Source organism: Condylura cristata, unplaced genomic scaffold, assembly GCF_000260355.1.
Source record: "Condylura cristata isolate star-nosed mole 26May11 unplaced genomic scaffold, ConCri1.0 scaffold00015, whole genome shotgun sequence".
Classification (NCBI taxonomy): Eukaryota; Metazoa; Chordata; class Mammalia; order Eulipotyphla; family Talpidae; genus Condylura; species Condylura cristata.
Genome location: NW_004567116.1, coordinates 25,042,224 through 25,056,488, shown reverse-complemented (window position 1 = coordinate 25,056,488; position 14,265 = coordinate 25,042,224). Strand labels below are relative to the sequence as shown.

The 14,265-nt window shown below is 41.3% G+C and overlaps 1 protein-coding gene across 2 annotated transcripts in view; it reads left to right on the top strand.

Annotated features, from left to right (window-relative positions):
* Positions 1 to 14,265, top strand: part of NELL1 (NEL-like 1 (chicken)) — a 690,112-nt gene that overhangs the window by 93,494 nt on the left and 582,353 nt on the right. For both annotated transcript variants that reach the window (XM_004682976.2, XM_004682975.2), the window contains exon 4: positions 8,040 to 8,210. In XM_004682976.2, coding sequence (XP_004683033.1) covers positions 8,040 to 8,210 — 171 coding nt within the window. The remainder of the gene's footprint in view (positions 1 to 8,039; positions 8,211 to 14,265) is intronic.

Below are 14,265 nucleotides of genomic sequence, written 5' to 3'. Positions count from 1 at the left end.
AAAATAAACTTTGTAATAAAAAAAAACTATATGGATTTCACATATATGGCATTATAATTTGACATCTGTATATATTACATATGGTCACCAATTAAAGCCTAGTTTCCATCCCCCCATACAATTGATTCTCTTTACCCAGCTTACACATCACCCTTTACTTTTGCCTCTGGTGACCACCATTTTGTTCTTTTATGCTAAGTAATTGTTATTATTTTGTTTCTTTACATGACAATAAAATCTTTTAATATATGGTATAGCTTTCACTGTCTCTTACTTCAACTAAGCACAGTATCTTCTAAGCCATCCATGTTGTACCATAGGGCAAAATTTTACCATCTTTTATAGATGAGTAGTATTTCCTTTTCTATATATACCTCATCTTTACTCATTCATACATTGGTGGGACTTAGATTGTTTTCATATCTTGGCTATTGAAAATAATACTACAGTGAACATGGGAGTATGGGACTGTCTATCTGTTCTAATTATTGATTTTGTATTCTTTAGATAAATACTAATGGAAGAGGTGAATCATACAGTATTGCCATCCTTACTTTTTAAAGGAATTTTTATGTTTTCAGCAGTTTACATTCCCACTCTGTGATAGAGCTTTCCCTTTTCTTCATACCCTCTCCAATATACCTATTTCTTGTCTTTTAGCTATGTCATTTCAAGGTTATGAGTTAACATCTCCTGTGGTTTTGATTTGCATTTCCCTATGATAGAGATAAATGATGAGCATTTCCTCCGGTACCTGCCAGCCAATTGTATTTTTTCTTTGGAGAAGAAGCTTTTCAGATCCTCATATGTTGAACCATATGCAAATTGCCCCTGTGATTGTATATGATCCTCTTAGTGGATCTTTGAATTTGGCTTGTTCGTATTTTGTTGACATTTTCGCATCTATGTTATGCAGAGATATTGGTTTATAGTTTTCCTTCATTTGATAAATTTCCTTTTCTAGTTTTTGTATAAGGGTAGTGTTGACTTCATGGTATGTTTGGAAGTCACCCCCCCTCCATTTTTTTTTTTTTAGAAGATATATAGTCTTTGAAAGTTTGATAGCATTCACTAATGAAGCCTTCTTTTCTTGGGCTTTTGTTTTTTGGAAGCCTTTTTATTACCATTTCAATTTACTTGCTTGAGATTAGTCTATTCTGATTTCTATTTCTTTCTGATAGTCTTGGAAGGTTGTATGAGTCTAAGAATGTATTTCTTCTAGATTGTTCAATTTGTTTGTATATAGATGTAATAGAGTCAATTTTTAAATATAAAATCATATATTCCTGACATTAGGGAGTTCCAATTTCTTTGATATGTAATAAAGCACCCCAATCTTATGCTCACAGATTCTGAGTCAAGAATTTGGACAGAGTGCAGAGGAGAGTGGTTTGTCTCTATTCCTTCAACTTGGATGAGTGAAGCCCAGGGAAACCAGATTGAAGTGTTTCATTTACTTATGTGGTGTTTATAGTGGCTGGTTGGCTGGTATCCCTGCTGTGTGCTAGCCGACAAAACATGTATATGCACTGTCCTCCATATGCATTGGGCTTCCTTATGGCATGGCAGCCTCAGGGTAGGCAAAACTTTAGCACAGTGATGTAAGGTTGAAGTGTTCTGGCAAACAAAGTGGAAAGTCCATCATATTTCACCACCCAGTCTTGGAAGTCACCAAGCATTGCTTGTGCCTCTAAAGCTCCCAGATCCAAGGGGAACAGACATATGACCTCACCTTTCTATTGGAAGAATGTCAAAATCACATTGGAAATGATACTGTGACATTATGACCATTTTAGGAATGTGCCACTTGCCAGCAGTTGACATGGCATGACATAATCCTCTGTCATAATCAGGATAGGAGAGCACTGTGTTCATGCCTCCTGCCATTTCTATTTGTAGTCTAGCAGTAGCTTCGTATCCATGGTTATTTTTCAGTTTTTAACCTTCCTCATTTTTTTTTATTAAAAAGTTTATTTTTACATCATTTTGCACATTTTTTTTTCATCTCAATTGTAATCCCCACGGGTTTCCCATCACCAAATCAACCTTCCTCATTTTTATATTTTTGTACCCTTTAAGTGAATGTGGTTGTCTAAAACCCTCTAAATCTCTGGGGTAATTAGTAGTGAAGTTTGTTTCCAATTTAATGCTGGCCTGTGTGAGGAATGGTATCTCTGTCCCATGAAGTCATCCTGGACCTGGGTATAGTCCATATAATGATTCCACCACCCCCTAAGAACTCAGAGTCCTTTATTGGATCATTTGTGACATCCATGGATCAGGAGCACCCTCTTAACTGCCTTCCGTTGGTCATACACATTCAGACTGGGAAATTCAGTCTGCTGTATGGCAGGGAAGAAGATGAGGCGTGAAAATTTGCTGCTTCTTTCGTCTCCTATCCTATCTGCTTCAGGTTCCTTAGTACCCTGGAGGCCTGACATTGCTAAAAATGTAAAGGGCAGAATGAAACTCAGGGACCAGCAATTCAATTTCTTTTAAAATCTATCAGTTTGCAAAGAAGTATAGGAATGATAGAAAGTTGGATCTGAGCTAGACCTTAAAGATAGCATGGTTCTGTAGTTCAAGATGACTTTTGGAAGTGGAAATATTTTATCCCAATGAAGTCTTTGGAAAACACCAATTTATTAATAGAGAGGAAAGCTTTTCTGGTTAGAAGAGAATGAAGTCCTAGCTTTTCCCTCTGGTGGAGATATATTGTCCTCCCAGAGTGCTGTAGATCAGACCTAACTAGTTTACTTGGCAGGTAGGAGAGACCATCAAAGAGAGCAAGGTCAGCTTGCCAAGGATTACTCTGTGGCTGTCTTGAGGTTGAAGTCAAGTGCTTGTTATCCTTCAGCCAGTGCTCTTTGTACTACCCTTTTCTGGAACACTGTGCCATTGCCTCCTCCTACCTAGGCGTGTAGCCTTGGGAAAGTTACTCAACATCTCTGTGACTTGGCCTCATCTTCCTTAAAACAGGAATGCTAACAACTGGCATACTTTTAGGTTGTTAGATTAAATGCAGTCATGCTGTAAGAAATGTTTGTTAAAGCAAATGAAAAATAGACATAGGGTGGTGGTATTATTTTGATGTCCCATAGAAAGCCCTAAAAGCATCCTACAGCAATAATAAACTTCAGTTGAAGTTTAGCTATTATTAAATAAATGTGAGCTATTTTGTTACTGTAATTATTACCATCATAAAGGTAATCTTTCCTGAAGTCCTAAGTACTATGCTGGGAAATGGAATTTTTTTCCTTAGGACTGGGTTTGCAGGGAACTGGCTAGTGGATGGTCTACCCAGGTTACTTGCCATGTAGTTGTGATAATTTATTTTCCCTTATGAAAAGCACCTGGGATGTGGCTGTTTTCTTCCTGTCCCAGTATTCCTACCAGGGACACATTGGGCAGGAGGGGACTATTTTTCCAATTCCATTTTTCTTTGCCCTTCTCACCCAGATGCCCAGGAAGTGGTGGTTGGTGTAGGGGCAGAATGAGGTCATTGTAGGAACATAAGCAGGGAAAGCACTAACTTTGGTGCTCTTTAGGGTATGAGATATTTCTCCATATAACCAATCTATATCTCTGTGGCATTGCTGGAAATAAAATTTTCTAAGAAAATTTTGCCTTGACTAATGAATTAGTCCAGGATATCATTTAAAAATAACTTCTGCTGGGCTCTCCCTGGTGGCACAACGTGTTAAAGCACCACACTGTGAAGCTCTCAGAAGCCACTGCAGATCCCCAATCAGGGAGCTGACCCATATAGTGTGGCAGACCTCTGCCTGCCCACTGCTGCCCTCAGCAGTGTATTTCAGTAGATCTGCCTGTTCTGTTCCTCTCTCTGTCTATGGTAAGTCCTCTCACCCACCACATTTCTGGCCTGTACCCCAGCTCCGTAAGCATAAATAAATAAATCTTAAAAAAATAACTTCTACTGTTCTTATACTTAGCATACAGAAGCTACACATTCATCGAGCATTAACATTTTGACTTTATGGAGTTGCTCAATCTAGTATCTGTATCTGTCAAATCTTAATGGATTCCTTGGTTTTAGGGAAGATGGCAAAATTTTAATAAAAATAACTTTGTTGTTCCTGACCTGTTATGTGGAGTTGTTTCTGGGTTTTAATGTCCAATTATACCCTGGAATTCAGACAGTCTTGTGAAATTTAACTTTAGATCAAGTTAACACTTAAGTTTCTTACACTCAAAGGCAGACTTTAGAGAATGATTCAGATTGGATCTGTCTAGCACTTCAGCATGGACTTGAGTTTAAAAATTTTAGCTGTGTAAGTACAGGATGGGGAAGACTCTCCTTCATGGCATTTTGTGTAAAAGATCTGGAGTGTTCGATGAGGGGAAACCCCATGTGAATGCTGTGATACATCCATAGCTCACTGCCAGAGCAACTGTCTCTTCCTGGAGGATGCCGTGTTCAAGTATTTACCATGTCAAATCCATGGTGACCAATATGGGAAAAGATCTGGAAAGCAGAGTAAGGCAGACTAGTCCAGGAAGCCATGGGGTCTAGGTGGGTGTCAGGAGTACAAAGCAATTTGCTGTGCTTGCTTGATCTGGAAAAGATACAATTTAGGAATGAATATCTTTGCTGGTTTACAAATATTTGCAGGAAGAACAGGCTTTTATAGGTATCAAGAGAGTTCACTCAAATAGCATGCTTGGCTGAGATCCAACACTAAGGGTAGAAATAATGTTCACAAAACCAGGTGAGTGAGTGAGTGAGTGAGTGTCTCATCCATTCAGCTTCCTCCCTCAAATGCCTGAGAAGACCCCATTATACTTGAGCATTGGTCAGGGGCAGAGGGCACATTAGGCATCCACTTCTATCACTTCCATGGGACCCCTCTGTCTGCCAGCAGCATTCAGCTCTTACTCACTCACAGTTGGCATCACACTTCTGCTCACTCACCAGGACCAGATGGCCCAGAAGTGCAGTACTGCCTGCACGGCAGTGTCTCAGAACCATCTCATGGGCTGGTGAAATGCATATTCTTGTTCAAGTTGGTCTTGGTGGGGGTCCCATAATCCGAATTTCTACTGATGATGCTGATGGACTGTGGCCCACACTTGAGTGCCAGGGATCTTTCCTCCAGGCTGCAGTGACACCCCACAGGCTAAATGACCCCCTCCTCTATTGGCACTCAGGACTGGACTGGCATCTGTTAGCAGAGGGTGACTGCCAGGAGGTGTTGCTTGAGGCCTCTTCCTGTACTCAAGAAACAATTTGCGTAAGACATCACATGGCCACCCAGTGTGTTCTCATCCCTAGGGCCGAGTCAGTAGTCGCCTACTGTGTTTATCCAAATTGTTGGAGATACTTGGGCTCTCTTTCAGTACATACATGACGTTGTCAGAAACTTTACCTTAAGACAAACATTCATTTGTTTAACATTAGGGTAGATTATAGCTATATATTTGTAATTACCCCAAGGTAACCACATACTCCAGAGATTTAAAAGATATGCTTTTAATACACTGAATGCTTGCTTAATGAGGCCATAATCCCAGGGATGATTAAATATGGTTAAATGTCTGCTCCTTTTTTTCTAAATATTTTTTCTAAATATTTTCATGAGGAGCTTTGTAAGTATTAATAATTTTCTTCAATTGATGTCCTTTCTGGCTCATGTCTGTCTCTAAAGCAGTAGCTTATTGGTCAAAATAAAGTCACGAAGAGGTTTCTTGTGAAGTATTAATCTTGGTGCGCTCTCAACTATAAAATTATGATGGTTTTCTGTACAGGAACTCTGGTCATGGGCAAGGTGTTTAATCTGTCTGACTGTGTGTGAACTCACCTGCAAAGTAGTGTAATATTTACCTTGATGAAATTAACTGAAATGATGTTTTTGGAAGCAGTTGACTCATTCCTGCACGTAGCACCCACTCATGAGATGACAGCTTCTCTCTTCTCCCTTTTCTTATAGGTCATTTTTAGCTTATTTTTTTTTTTTTTTGGTGGGGAGGGGCACATCTTATTTCCTTTACAGTAGTATAGGATTTTAAGTAGGATTATTTTCTAAATCCTTTTTTAGTCTCATCATTGTGTGCTTAGAAATGGTATGTTAAATGAGTACTTAAATGACCAGCTAAGCCCTTAGGTCATCTTGACCTTTTAAGTTCTTTTATTCAATTCTTCCAATGTTCTAGGCACTTGGGAGAAATTAGGAGAATTTCCATAAAGTGATTCTGCTCAGGGATTTCTTCCTTTGAAGTCTTAAAAATATGTATAATGTTTATTATTACTATTAGCATGAACCTGGGCTCAGGAGCTGGCAGCAACAGATAAGTAACCTCTTCAGTTAATGACCTTGGGCCTACTTTTGTATCTAATGCAAATGAGGTGAGCCAGAAGTTGGTCTTGGCTCTCTTCCCTTACACTGCTGTCTCAGAAAGATCCCCTTGAGAAATGTACAGGAAATACACATTTGTTTCCTGATATGAGCTTTGGGATCATGTATAATAGAGGCTGTTTTATCATACATTCATTTTGATGCTTGTGGATGATGCTTTCTGTATTTTAGATTAAATATAAGCTAGCTAGGGAGATCAGGTCAGCACAGGTGGCTTCCAGGTCTAGTTACCTATCGCTGTGAGTGGCTGTTAGGTCTGTGTGAATGAGTGGCTGGGAGATAGTCCCTATAGATAACATCTTTCCTGCTTGGTCTTTGTGCCTCTGAAATGGGCAGAAAACTGGTAGAAAGTGCACATCATGTTAGCTTCAACCCAAGCTCAAATCCTGGCTTGGGTATCTTATTTCCTGAATCTATCTTGTTAATATTTAAAAGCTGTTAGCAGTCTTATAGACTTTTGTGGATGATGCATTAGGCAGCAGATAGCAAATGCCTAAGGTGCAGACTCTGAGATGAGGCCCCAGGTTGGTGACGGCACTGCATTTTGCATTTTAGAAGACAGAGACCACTAAGCAGGTCCGCCGTCCACCAAAGTATATACAGAAATGTCCCTACGTTACCTGCTGCATTTAATGACTAAAGTGAAGATTGCAGTGGTGGTTTTTCAGACACGAATCTGGAAATCAGAGCAATCATGTGGGGAATGAAAACACCCAGTTGCATGTTCTAGTTACTGGAAACATTGGTCGATATGAGTAGCTTTGTAACAGAGTGGTTCCCCAGGAAAAGTGGGGGTTTTGGTTTCTCTGACCCACCCAAAGGAAGGTGGAACTGAGCAGGGAAGAGGAAAAGCTGGAGAAGAGCCAGAAGGAGACCTGAGGGGGCACATGGAGCGTTGTTGGACCATTTCCTTTTGGGTGGACTCTTATCAACAAGAGGATGGGTGACTTTGGGTGTTTAATTTACAAACTGTAGTCTTTGTCTTTTCTGTATTGTACACTCATTGTATTAAAGTTCCCTTCCATTAAAGGTCTTATATGTTTTGTCTTGATGTGGTGGATGGTAGATCCTACTTAGAGTGGCAGGTTTGGGGGCCATGAGGTGCCCCTCTCATTGTGCTGTAACAGCTTCAGCCTATGCCTACCCCCCACCTTATTATCAAGTTCTAGCAATAGTTTGTCTAGGGAGAACTAAAAAAAATAGGCCCACCAATTTGCCCATTTCTTTATTCTCAAACTTACTTTCAATCCCCAATATTCAGCCTGACTGCTATTTCCCTTTCATTCTGACCAAAGTAAAAAGATCAGTAACAAAACTGAACAAGCCTCCCCTTGTATGTGGCCTTTATCAGGTGGTAGAATAAGCTCTGGACTTTACTCCTTAGAACATAAGCAGCACTGCCCCATGCCTTGCTAACTAGTTTTGGCTGTTACTTCAGGGGATCCGTCAATCTCCATTTCAGGGACCCAAAGTATTGCCAGGCATCTGCTTAGCCAGTAAGGGAGTTGGGTTCCCTGTGGTACAGTTGATTTGGGGTTGTAGCTCTTTGTGTCACGTTCAGCTGGTTGGAGATTTTCAGAAAGCTGATAGTGAAGCGTGAGAATGGATGCTGGCTCTGATATCCAGAAGTAAAATACAACCAATTCTTTGTTGCTTTACATGCAGCTATTTTGAACTGGAGAGCAGTGGTCTGAGGGATGAGATCCGATACCACTACATCCATAACGGGAAGCCCAGGACAGAGGCTCTGCCCTACCGGATGGCAGACGGAGAGTGGCACAAGGTGGCTCTGTCAGTAAGCGCCTCTCATCTCCTGCTCCACGTTGACTGCAACAGGTATGTCTTTATCTGTGGTCTTGTGACTCGGCCCTTGAAGGGGAAGCAGTGGGAAAGGGATAAAATCAGGCCCCTCTACGACTTGCTAGGAACGGAAAACCAAGGGACCCTAATTGTAATTTAACCTACCGAACGGACCATTAGGCGAGCTGAAATGACCAACTGTAATATGCTAAGAAAACAGTTCGTTAAAATGAAACTGTATCTTGTGATTAGGAACAAATGTACAAAAGGTTGATGACAGATTGGGGAATATTAAGTGCACCTCTGTGTGCTCCAGGCGCCAGCTGAAATTCCATGGAGCAGTGATCACAGTTAACTGTGATATATTGTTGTTGAGTTCGTTCCACTTGGAAGCGAATAAGCCAGCCTACCTTAGAAAGACTCAGAAGCCTGTGCTACTGGAGCGGCTAATTCTATTTCACTTCATCAAGTGCAGCTTTGCTTAAATAGCTTTTCCAAATGGGAGCTTCTTAAAGAGGCTGCTCTTTGAATCTTTTGGAATTGACATCTTCCGTTCTCTGCAGAAGGGTGGGTACTCTCATTTGGCAGACGATGGCAGGACTGTGTGGAGCCTAGGGGTTCCACAGGAGCTTTGAGGTTTGGGTGGGAAGGGCATGTTGTCCCCCACCTTAGTAGTCAGGCTGAAGAAGAGAAACTGTTGGTCTCCATTGGATTGTCTGTGGGTAGACAGCTGGGTAATGGTGGTCAAGGGGAATGTTTCAGTCCCTCCTGAAAATCCTTATGCATAGTGATCTGAGTCCAATTACAGGGATTTTTCAAAAAAGAATTGCATCCCAAGCCATGTCCATGCATTGTTGGTTCTCAGTAACGATACCGTTACATTTAAAATGATTGTTCAGATTCGGCACTTGCTCCCTTGGGTCCAGGATAAAGAGCAGGGATATTGGGGTCATTTTCTCTTCTGGAAATGAACAAGAAAGGGGGATATTGCAAGGTCAGCCAGCTCCAGATGACATTTCTGATGAGGAGGACACTTGCTTGCCACTCCAGCTTCTAGATTCTCTTTCAGAAGAGGACCCGCAAGGGCAGAAGACAGAAACCAGTGTGAGGTTGAAATGAACATTTGCCATCTTGAAGTGATTCTGTCTATTTCAGTATGCTGCTTCTGAAATTCTGAAGAATTGTGACTTTATGCAGAGGTAATAGGTGTGTCTGAACAGAGTTCTCATGCAAACTCCTGTGGCCTTGGGCTTGGCAGCCTCCATTTCCACCTTCAAGAACTTAGTGGCACCTTCAATTCTCTGGCACTAAAGTGGCCTGTGAGATGGCACCCTTGTTCCCACATGCCTGCCGTCCACCAGCTCCGAGGACGAGGGTATAGAAGGGTCCTGTGGGTGCTGTTGTCCACTGGCCAGAAAGGCGCCTTAGAGCCCTCATTCAGTTATTTACAGCTAAACACCTTGCAGATGCAGCTATTTTCTTCTATGCAGTTTTTTTTGTTTGTTTGTTACATCCTTCCAAAAGTTGCATCTTCTTTTGCATGATGTTCTTTGGAGAAGAAGAAAAAGTGGATAGCTCTTCATCTTCATGAACTCTGATCTTCATGATCAGACTGTTGTTAGCTGTGCCAAATTGGGAGAGTTATTTCTTGGCAGTTCAGTTTTTCTAATTTGCAAAGTAGGAGTATTACTAATACTTATTCCTCGGTGGGAATGTTGACTGAAATAATCTATGTAATACTCTTAGGGTGGTGTTTGGCCTTGGCTGTTCAGTTGTGTTTGTTGTTGTTGCACATGTGACACATTGGTGGTGGAGTCTGTCATTTTCCCTCACTCTATGTCCTTGACTACTTAAATCATTTTACCAGGAAAGTAAGAAGAGACTGTGAGAGCTGAAGTCCACAATATTCTTCAGGGTCAGCCCCATTTATAAAGAAAGGATTGAAGTTTACCTCTTGGAATTATTCATACTTTGACTCAGGGTGTAAAATGTCCTTCCTGGAAGATCTTTGAGGGGCAACATAAAGTCATTGCCAGTTAATGGTTTCATGAATTCAAACCCGACTGAGTTTACTTTTAGACAGATCAGGTGAAAGAAAGAATGTCAGGTACAGGCTAGAGAAGAGGTAAATTTTTATTTTGGTGTAGAAAACATCTAGAAACACAGTTCCTAAGCCTGACTATACATAAGAATGACTAGGTAAGCTACCGGATTAGATCCCCTGAGGGTGGACCCTGAGAAACTCCATTTTAACATTCTCTCATGGAGACTGATGCAGACAGCATGGACCAGCATTTTAAAACTGGTTCAGATAGAGGGGAAGGAAGCTTCGCAGAGGCCAGATGGCAATAAATAAACTAGGGGCTCTGGGAAACCAAGGGCTTGAAACAGGATGACTCAATAAAGGGGAGGAAAAGATTACAGTGTAGTATCAAGCGTGCAAAACATACTTTCTTCATAAGTTTCTTCCAGGTAAGCACCAACTGATTTTTGGTGCAGAAGATCAGGTTCATATATAGAGATACACGTTTCTTATCTAGGCCACCCTCACAGGGTGAATTTCACAAAGGCTGAATTTCTTCTTCTTCTTCTTCTTCTTCTTTTTTTTTTAGCTATCTAAACTGTGCACTTCATACCACCTTGAGATTCTTATTTTCCCAGTCTTTTTATTTTGATGCTTTTGCTGCTTATTTTTCTGAATCTCTCACTGGATTCCCTCTGGTAAGATGAATGCTGAGTGCTGACAGTGGTAGGCATGGTGCTAAGCCCTTTACATAAATTTATAGCACACGCAAACTATTTTTTTTATTGAGGTATAATTGGCAAAATACTATGTATTCCTAGGGGTGCGACATAAGGACTCAGTATATGTACATAGTACAAAGTGATCACCAGCTATCACCACATGTAGTTACAAGTTACAGTTCTTGTGATGCAAATTTTTAAAAAGATTTATTTATGCACACAAGAACTGGGGTGCAGGCCAGAGGTGCGGGGGGTAGGTGAGAGGATTCACCAGAGATAGAGTGGGGAACAGAACAGGTGGACTGATTAAAATACACTGCTGAGGGGAGCAGTAGACAGGACTGGACAGTTCTGCACCATGTGGGTCACCTTCTTGGCCTGGATCAAACTCGTGTTACAGTGGCAGTGGAGAGCTTCATAGTGCTGTGCTCCAACCCATTGTGCCAGTAGGGAGGGCCCATGATAAGTACTTTTTTTTTTACTTTTTATTATTAATTTTTTATTATTACAAAAGTTTATTTTTACATCATTTTGTACATTTTTTTTCATCTCAATTGTACTCCCCGCGGGTTATGATAAGTATTTTTAAGACCTCCTCTATGTAGCTTTAAAATATACAATATGTTGTTATTAACTATAGTGAGGTCGTACATCACATCCCAAGGAATTACTTGTTATTGGAGTATTTTTCTTGCTTTAAAAGAAGACGGAGGCTACATTATGTATGCAGTCTGCTGCTGTTAAGTGTCAGAACTAGGATTTGCACCCAGGTCTGAACCACAAGGACTAGGCTATATCTTTGGCAGTGAACTGAGAACAAGAGGGAAGAAAGGGCCTCATTCAGTTTGAACAATTGGCTTCTTTTAATTTAGTTTTTTTTTTTAAAGATTTATTTATTTGTGCATACAGAACTGGGGTACAGGCCAGAGGCTCAGGGGCAGTGAGAGGCTTCACCAGAGACAGAGTGGGGAGCAGAACAGGCAGATCGACGAAGTACACTGCTGAGGGGAGCAGCGGGCGGGTCAGGAGAGGTCTGCCACGCCATGTGGTCATCTGCGGGGCAGGCGGAAATCGAACTCATGCGGAAGCGGCTTTAGATTCTCAGTGCTGTGCCTTAACCCGCTGCGCCACCAGGGAGGGCCGAACAATTGGCTTCTTTTAAAGTATTTCCCTCTTATATTTCTTAACATTATTGATCCTTGGAGTAACATAGTATGACTTGTGGATTTTCTTAATGGAACCACTGCATTGGCATGGGGAAAGGGGCCCCATTTCTTGAGTATCTCCTGCAGTTCAGGTAAAATGCTGGGTGTAATACTCTTCAGGGATAACCTTGTGGGAACAGTTTTAGTCAACCCATTTCACAGATTGGAGATAGACTCAGAGAGTATTAGGTCTCAAGCACATAATGGAATAAGCAGAGAACCAAGAATTCAACTTGGAATCTATTGCCTAGCCTCAGTCTCCCAACCCTCCACACATCCTCTGCAAAGTGCCAATACATGTACTACTTGGGACAGAGTCACAGGCATGCATGGAGTCTGCCAGGGGAGAGAGTCTCTTGAAAGTTTGGGGACCATCATGACACTGAAGTTGGGAAGAGATTTCCCAGGCAATTCCAGTGCTCTGAGGGCCAGCAACGTGGCAGGATTTTCCACCTTTTCTCAGGTTAAAATTGAGAAACCAAGCCTGTTCAGACCTAATTACACAAATTGCCACAAGAAAAGCGACTGCTATTTTAGTTGCTAGTTAAACACTTTCTGCTTGCTACTGAGAATCACACTTCTCTCCCTGTTTCAGCTGTTTAGCTGGGCCTATTTAGAAACTCCCAAAGTGTGAGGTGCTGATCACCTCAAGCTAAAAGTTAAAACGCGATACTCAGTTGGGTGGCCAGCCTGATTTTCTGCATTGCCTTGGGTTTTTTTTTTTTTTTTTCCCTAGCTCCCTTTATGTGACTAAGTTGCAGACAGTTCACAAACAAGCCTGACCTAACCTTTCTCAGAGTCTTCCCATGCCTTTTGTAGGTAGCCCAGTGGTGGCCTGTCTTTTTTCCCCAAGGCACATGATGTCAACATTTGGAATTCAGTATTTCAGTGTTCTACTCACCATAAAGGGATTTTTCTTCCCTTTTTATTTGGTAATTTTTAATTTTCAATCAACCCATCAAATTAATGTGATGAACACATTGTCTCAGCCAGGCTGCAGGGATTCAGAGCCCTTGACATCAGGAAGTCCATGGCTTATTTATTCTGTCACTTTAATTTCTGAAACCACCAGGACCCCACACAATGATAGTTCCTGGTCCCAAAGAGGCCAGGGACTTAGACAGAAGGCCTCTGAGCAGACTGATTTGACAACTCATAGTAGGAGCTTAGTAGTGGAGAGGACTGAAAATAGTAACTCCCACCTCTGGTCTTGCAATGACGGTGGAGTTGAGCTTCTTAACAATTAAGAGACAGACTTAAAGTGTGTCTTCAATCCCATGATACATTCAGTCTTCAGCCAGCACTTTGCAGTCAGCAGGGGTCCTTCCTTTAAGCCAGCCTCCTCTGCATTGCAACTGGGGAACCTCGTCTCAAGTGCTGTCACACTGCTGTAGAACTCTGAACTCCTGTCTCATTTGTTTAGACTTGTACAGGGTGCAGCACCACGTACACACACACACACACACACACACACACACACACACACACACATCTGCAGCCTGATTATCACTGACTGGGAGTTAGTGCAATGAGTATAGTTTAGACAATAAGCATATTTTGACTTTGAACACCTGCTATTTATTCACAGCAGCACATTCTTTTTCCATAAAGCTGATATTGAAGAACATGCAGAATGGAAAATAAACTGAGTGAATAAGTTAGTAATTCAAGGTTTCTGTCTAATCTTTCAGCATAATTTCAGGTTATAGCATCTGTTTGTATTTCTAGGTTTTCATAATGAAATACGGTGATAAGGGCATTTTTTCTTCTAGAGAGCTCCTAAAGTATTTACAACCACCATCTTCCTAAACCTCACATTCCTTAAAGTAGTTAAGCCACATGTCTAATATACTACATTAGTTTTGTAGAGATGTTTATCCCCACAGTATGCAGAGGGAAATTAAGACATGATTATCAGTGGACACAGCATCGTGCCAAGAGTCTCACCCCTTTGTGTTCCCCTGGAAACATTTTTTTACTTCACAAGCAGAAACACAAGTATACAAGTCACCATCAAAATGAACTAGTGAAGCTGAGAAACCAGCATATGCCTGTGTCCAGCTAACCCAGCAGGTCTAGATTTTCTGTCCAGGAATTGGTGACAAGCATGTGGGGAAGATGGGACATACCCATGTGTACAT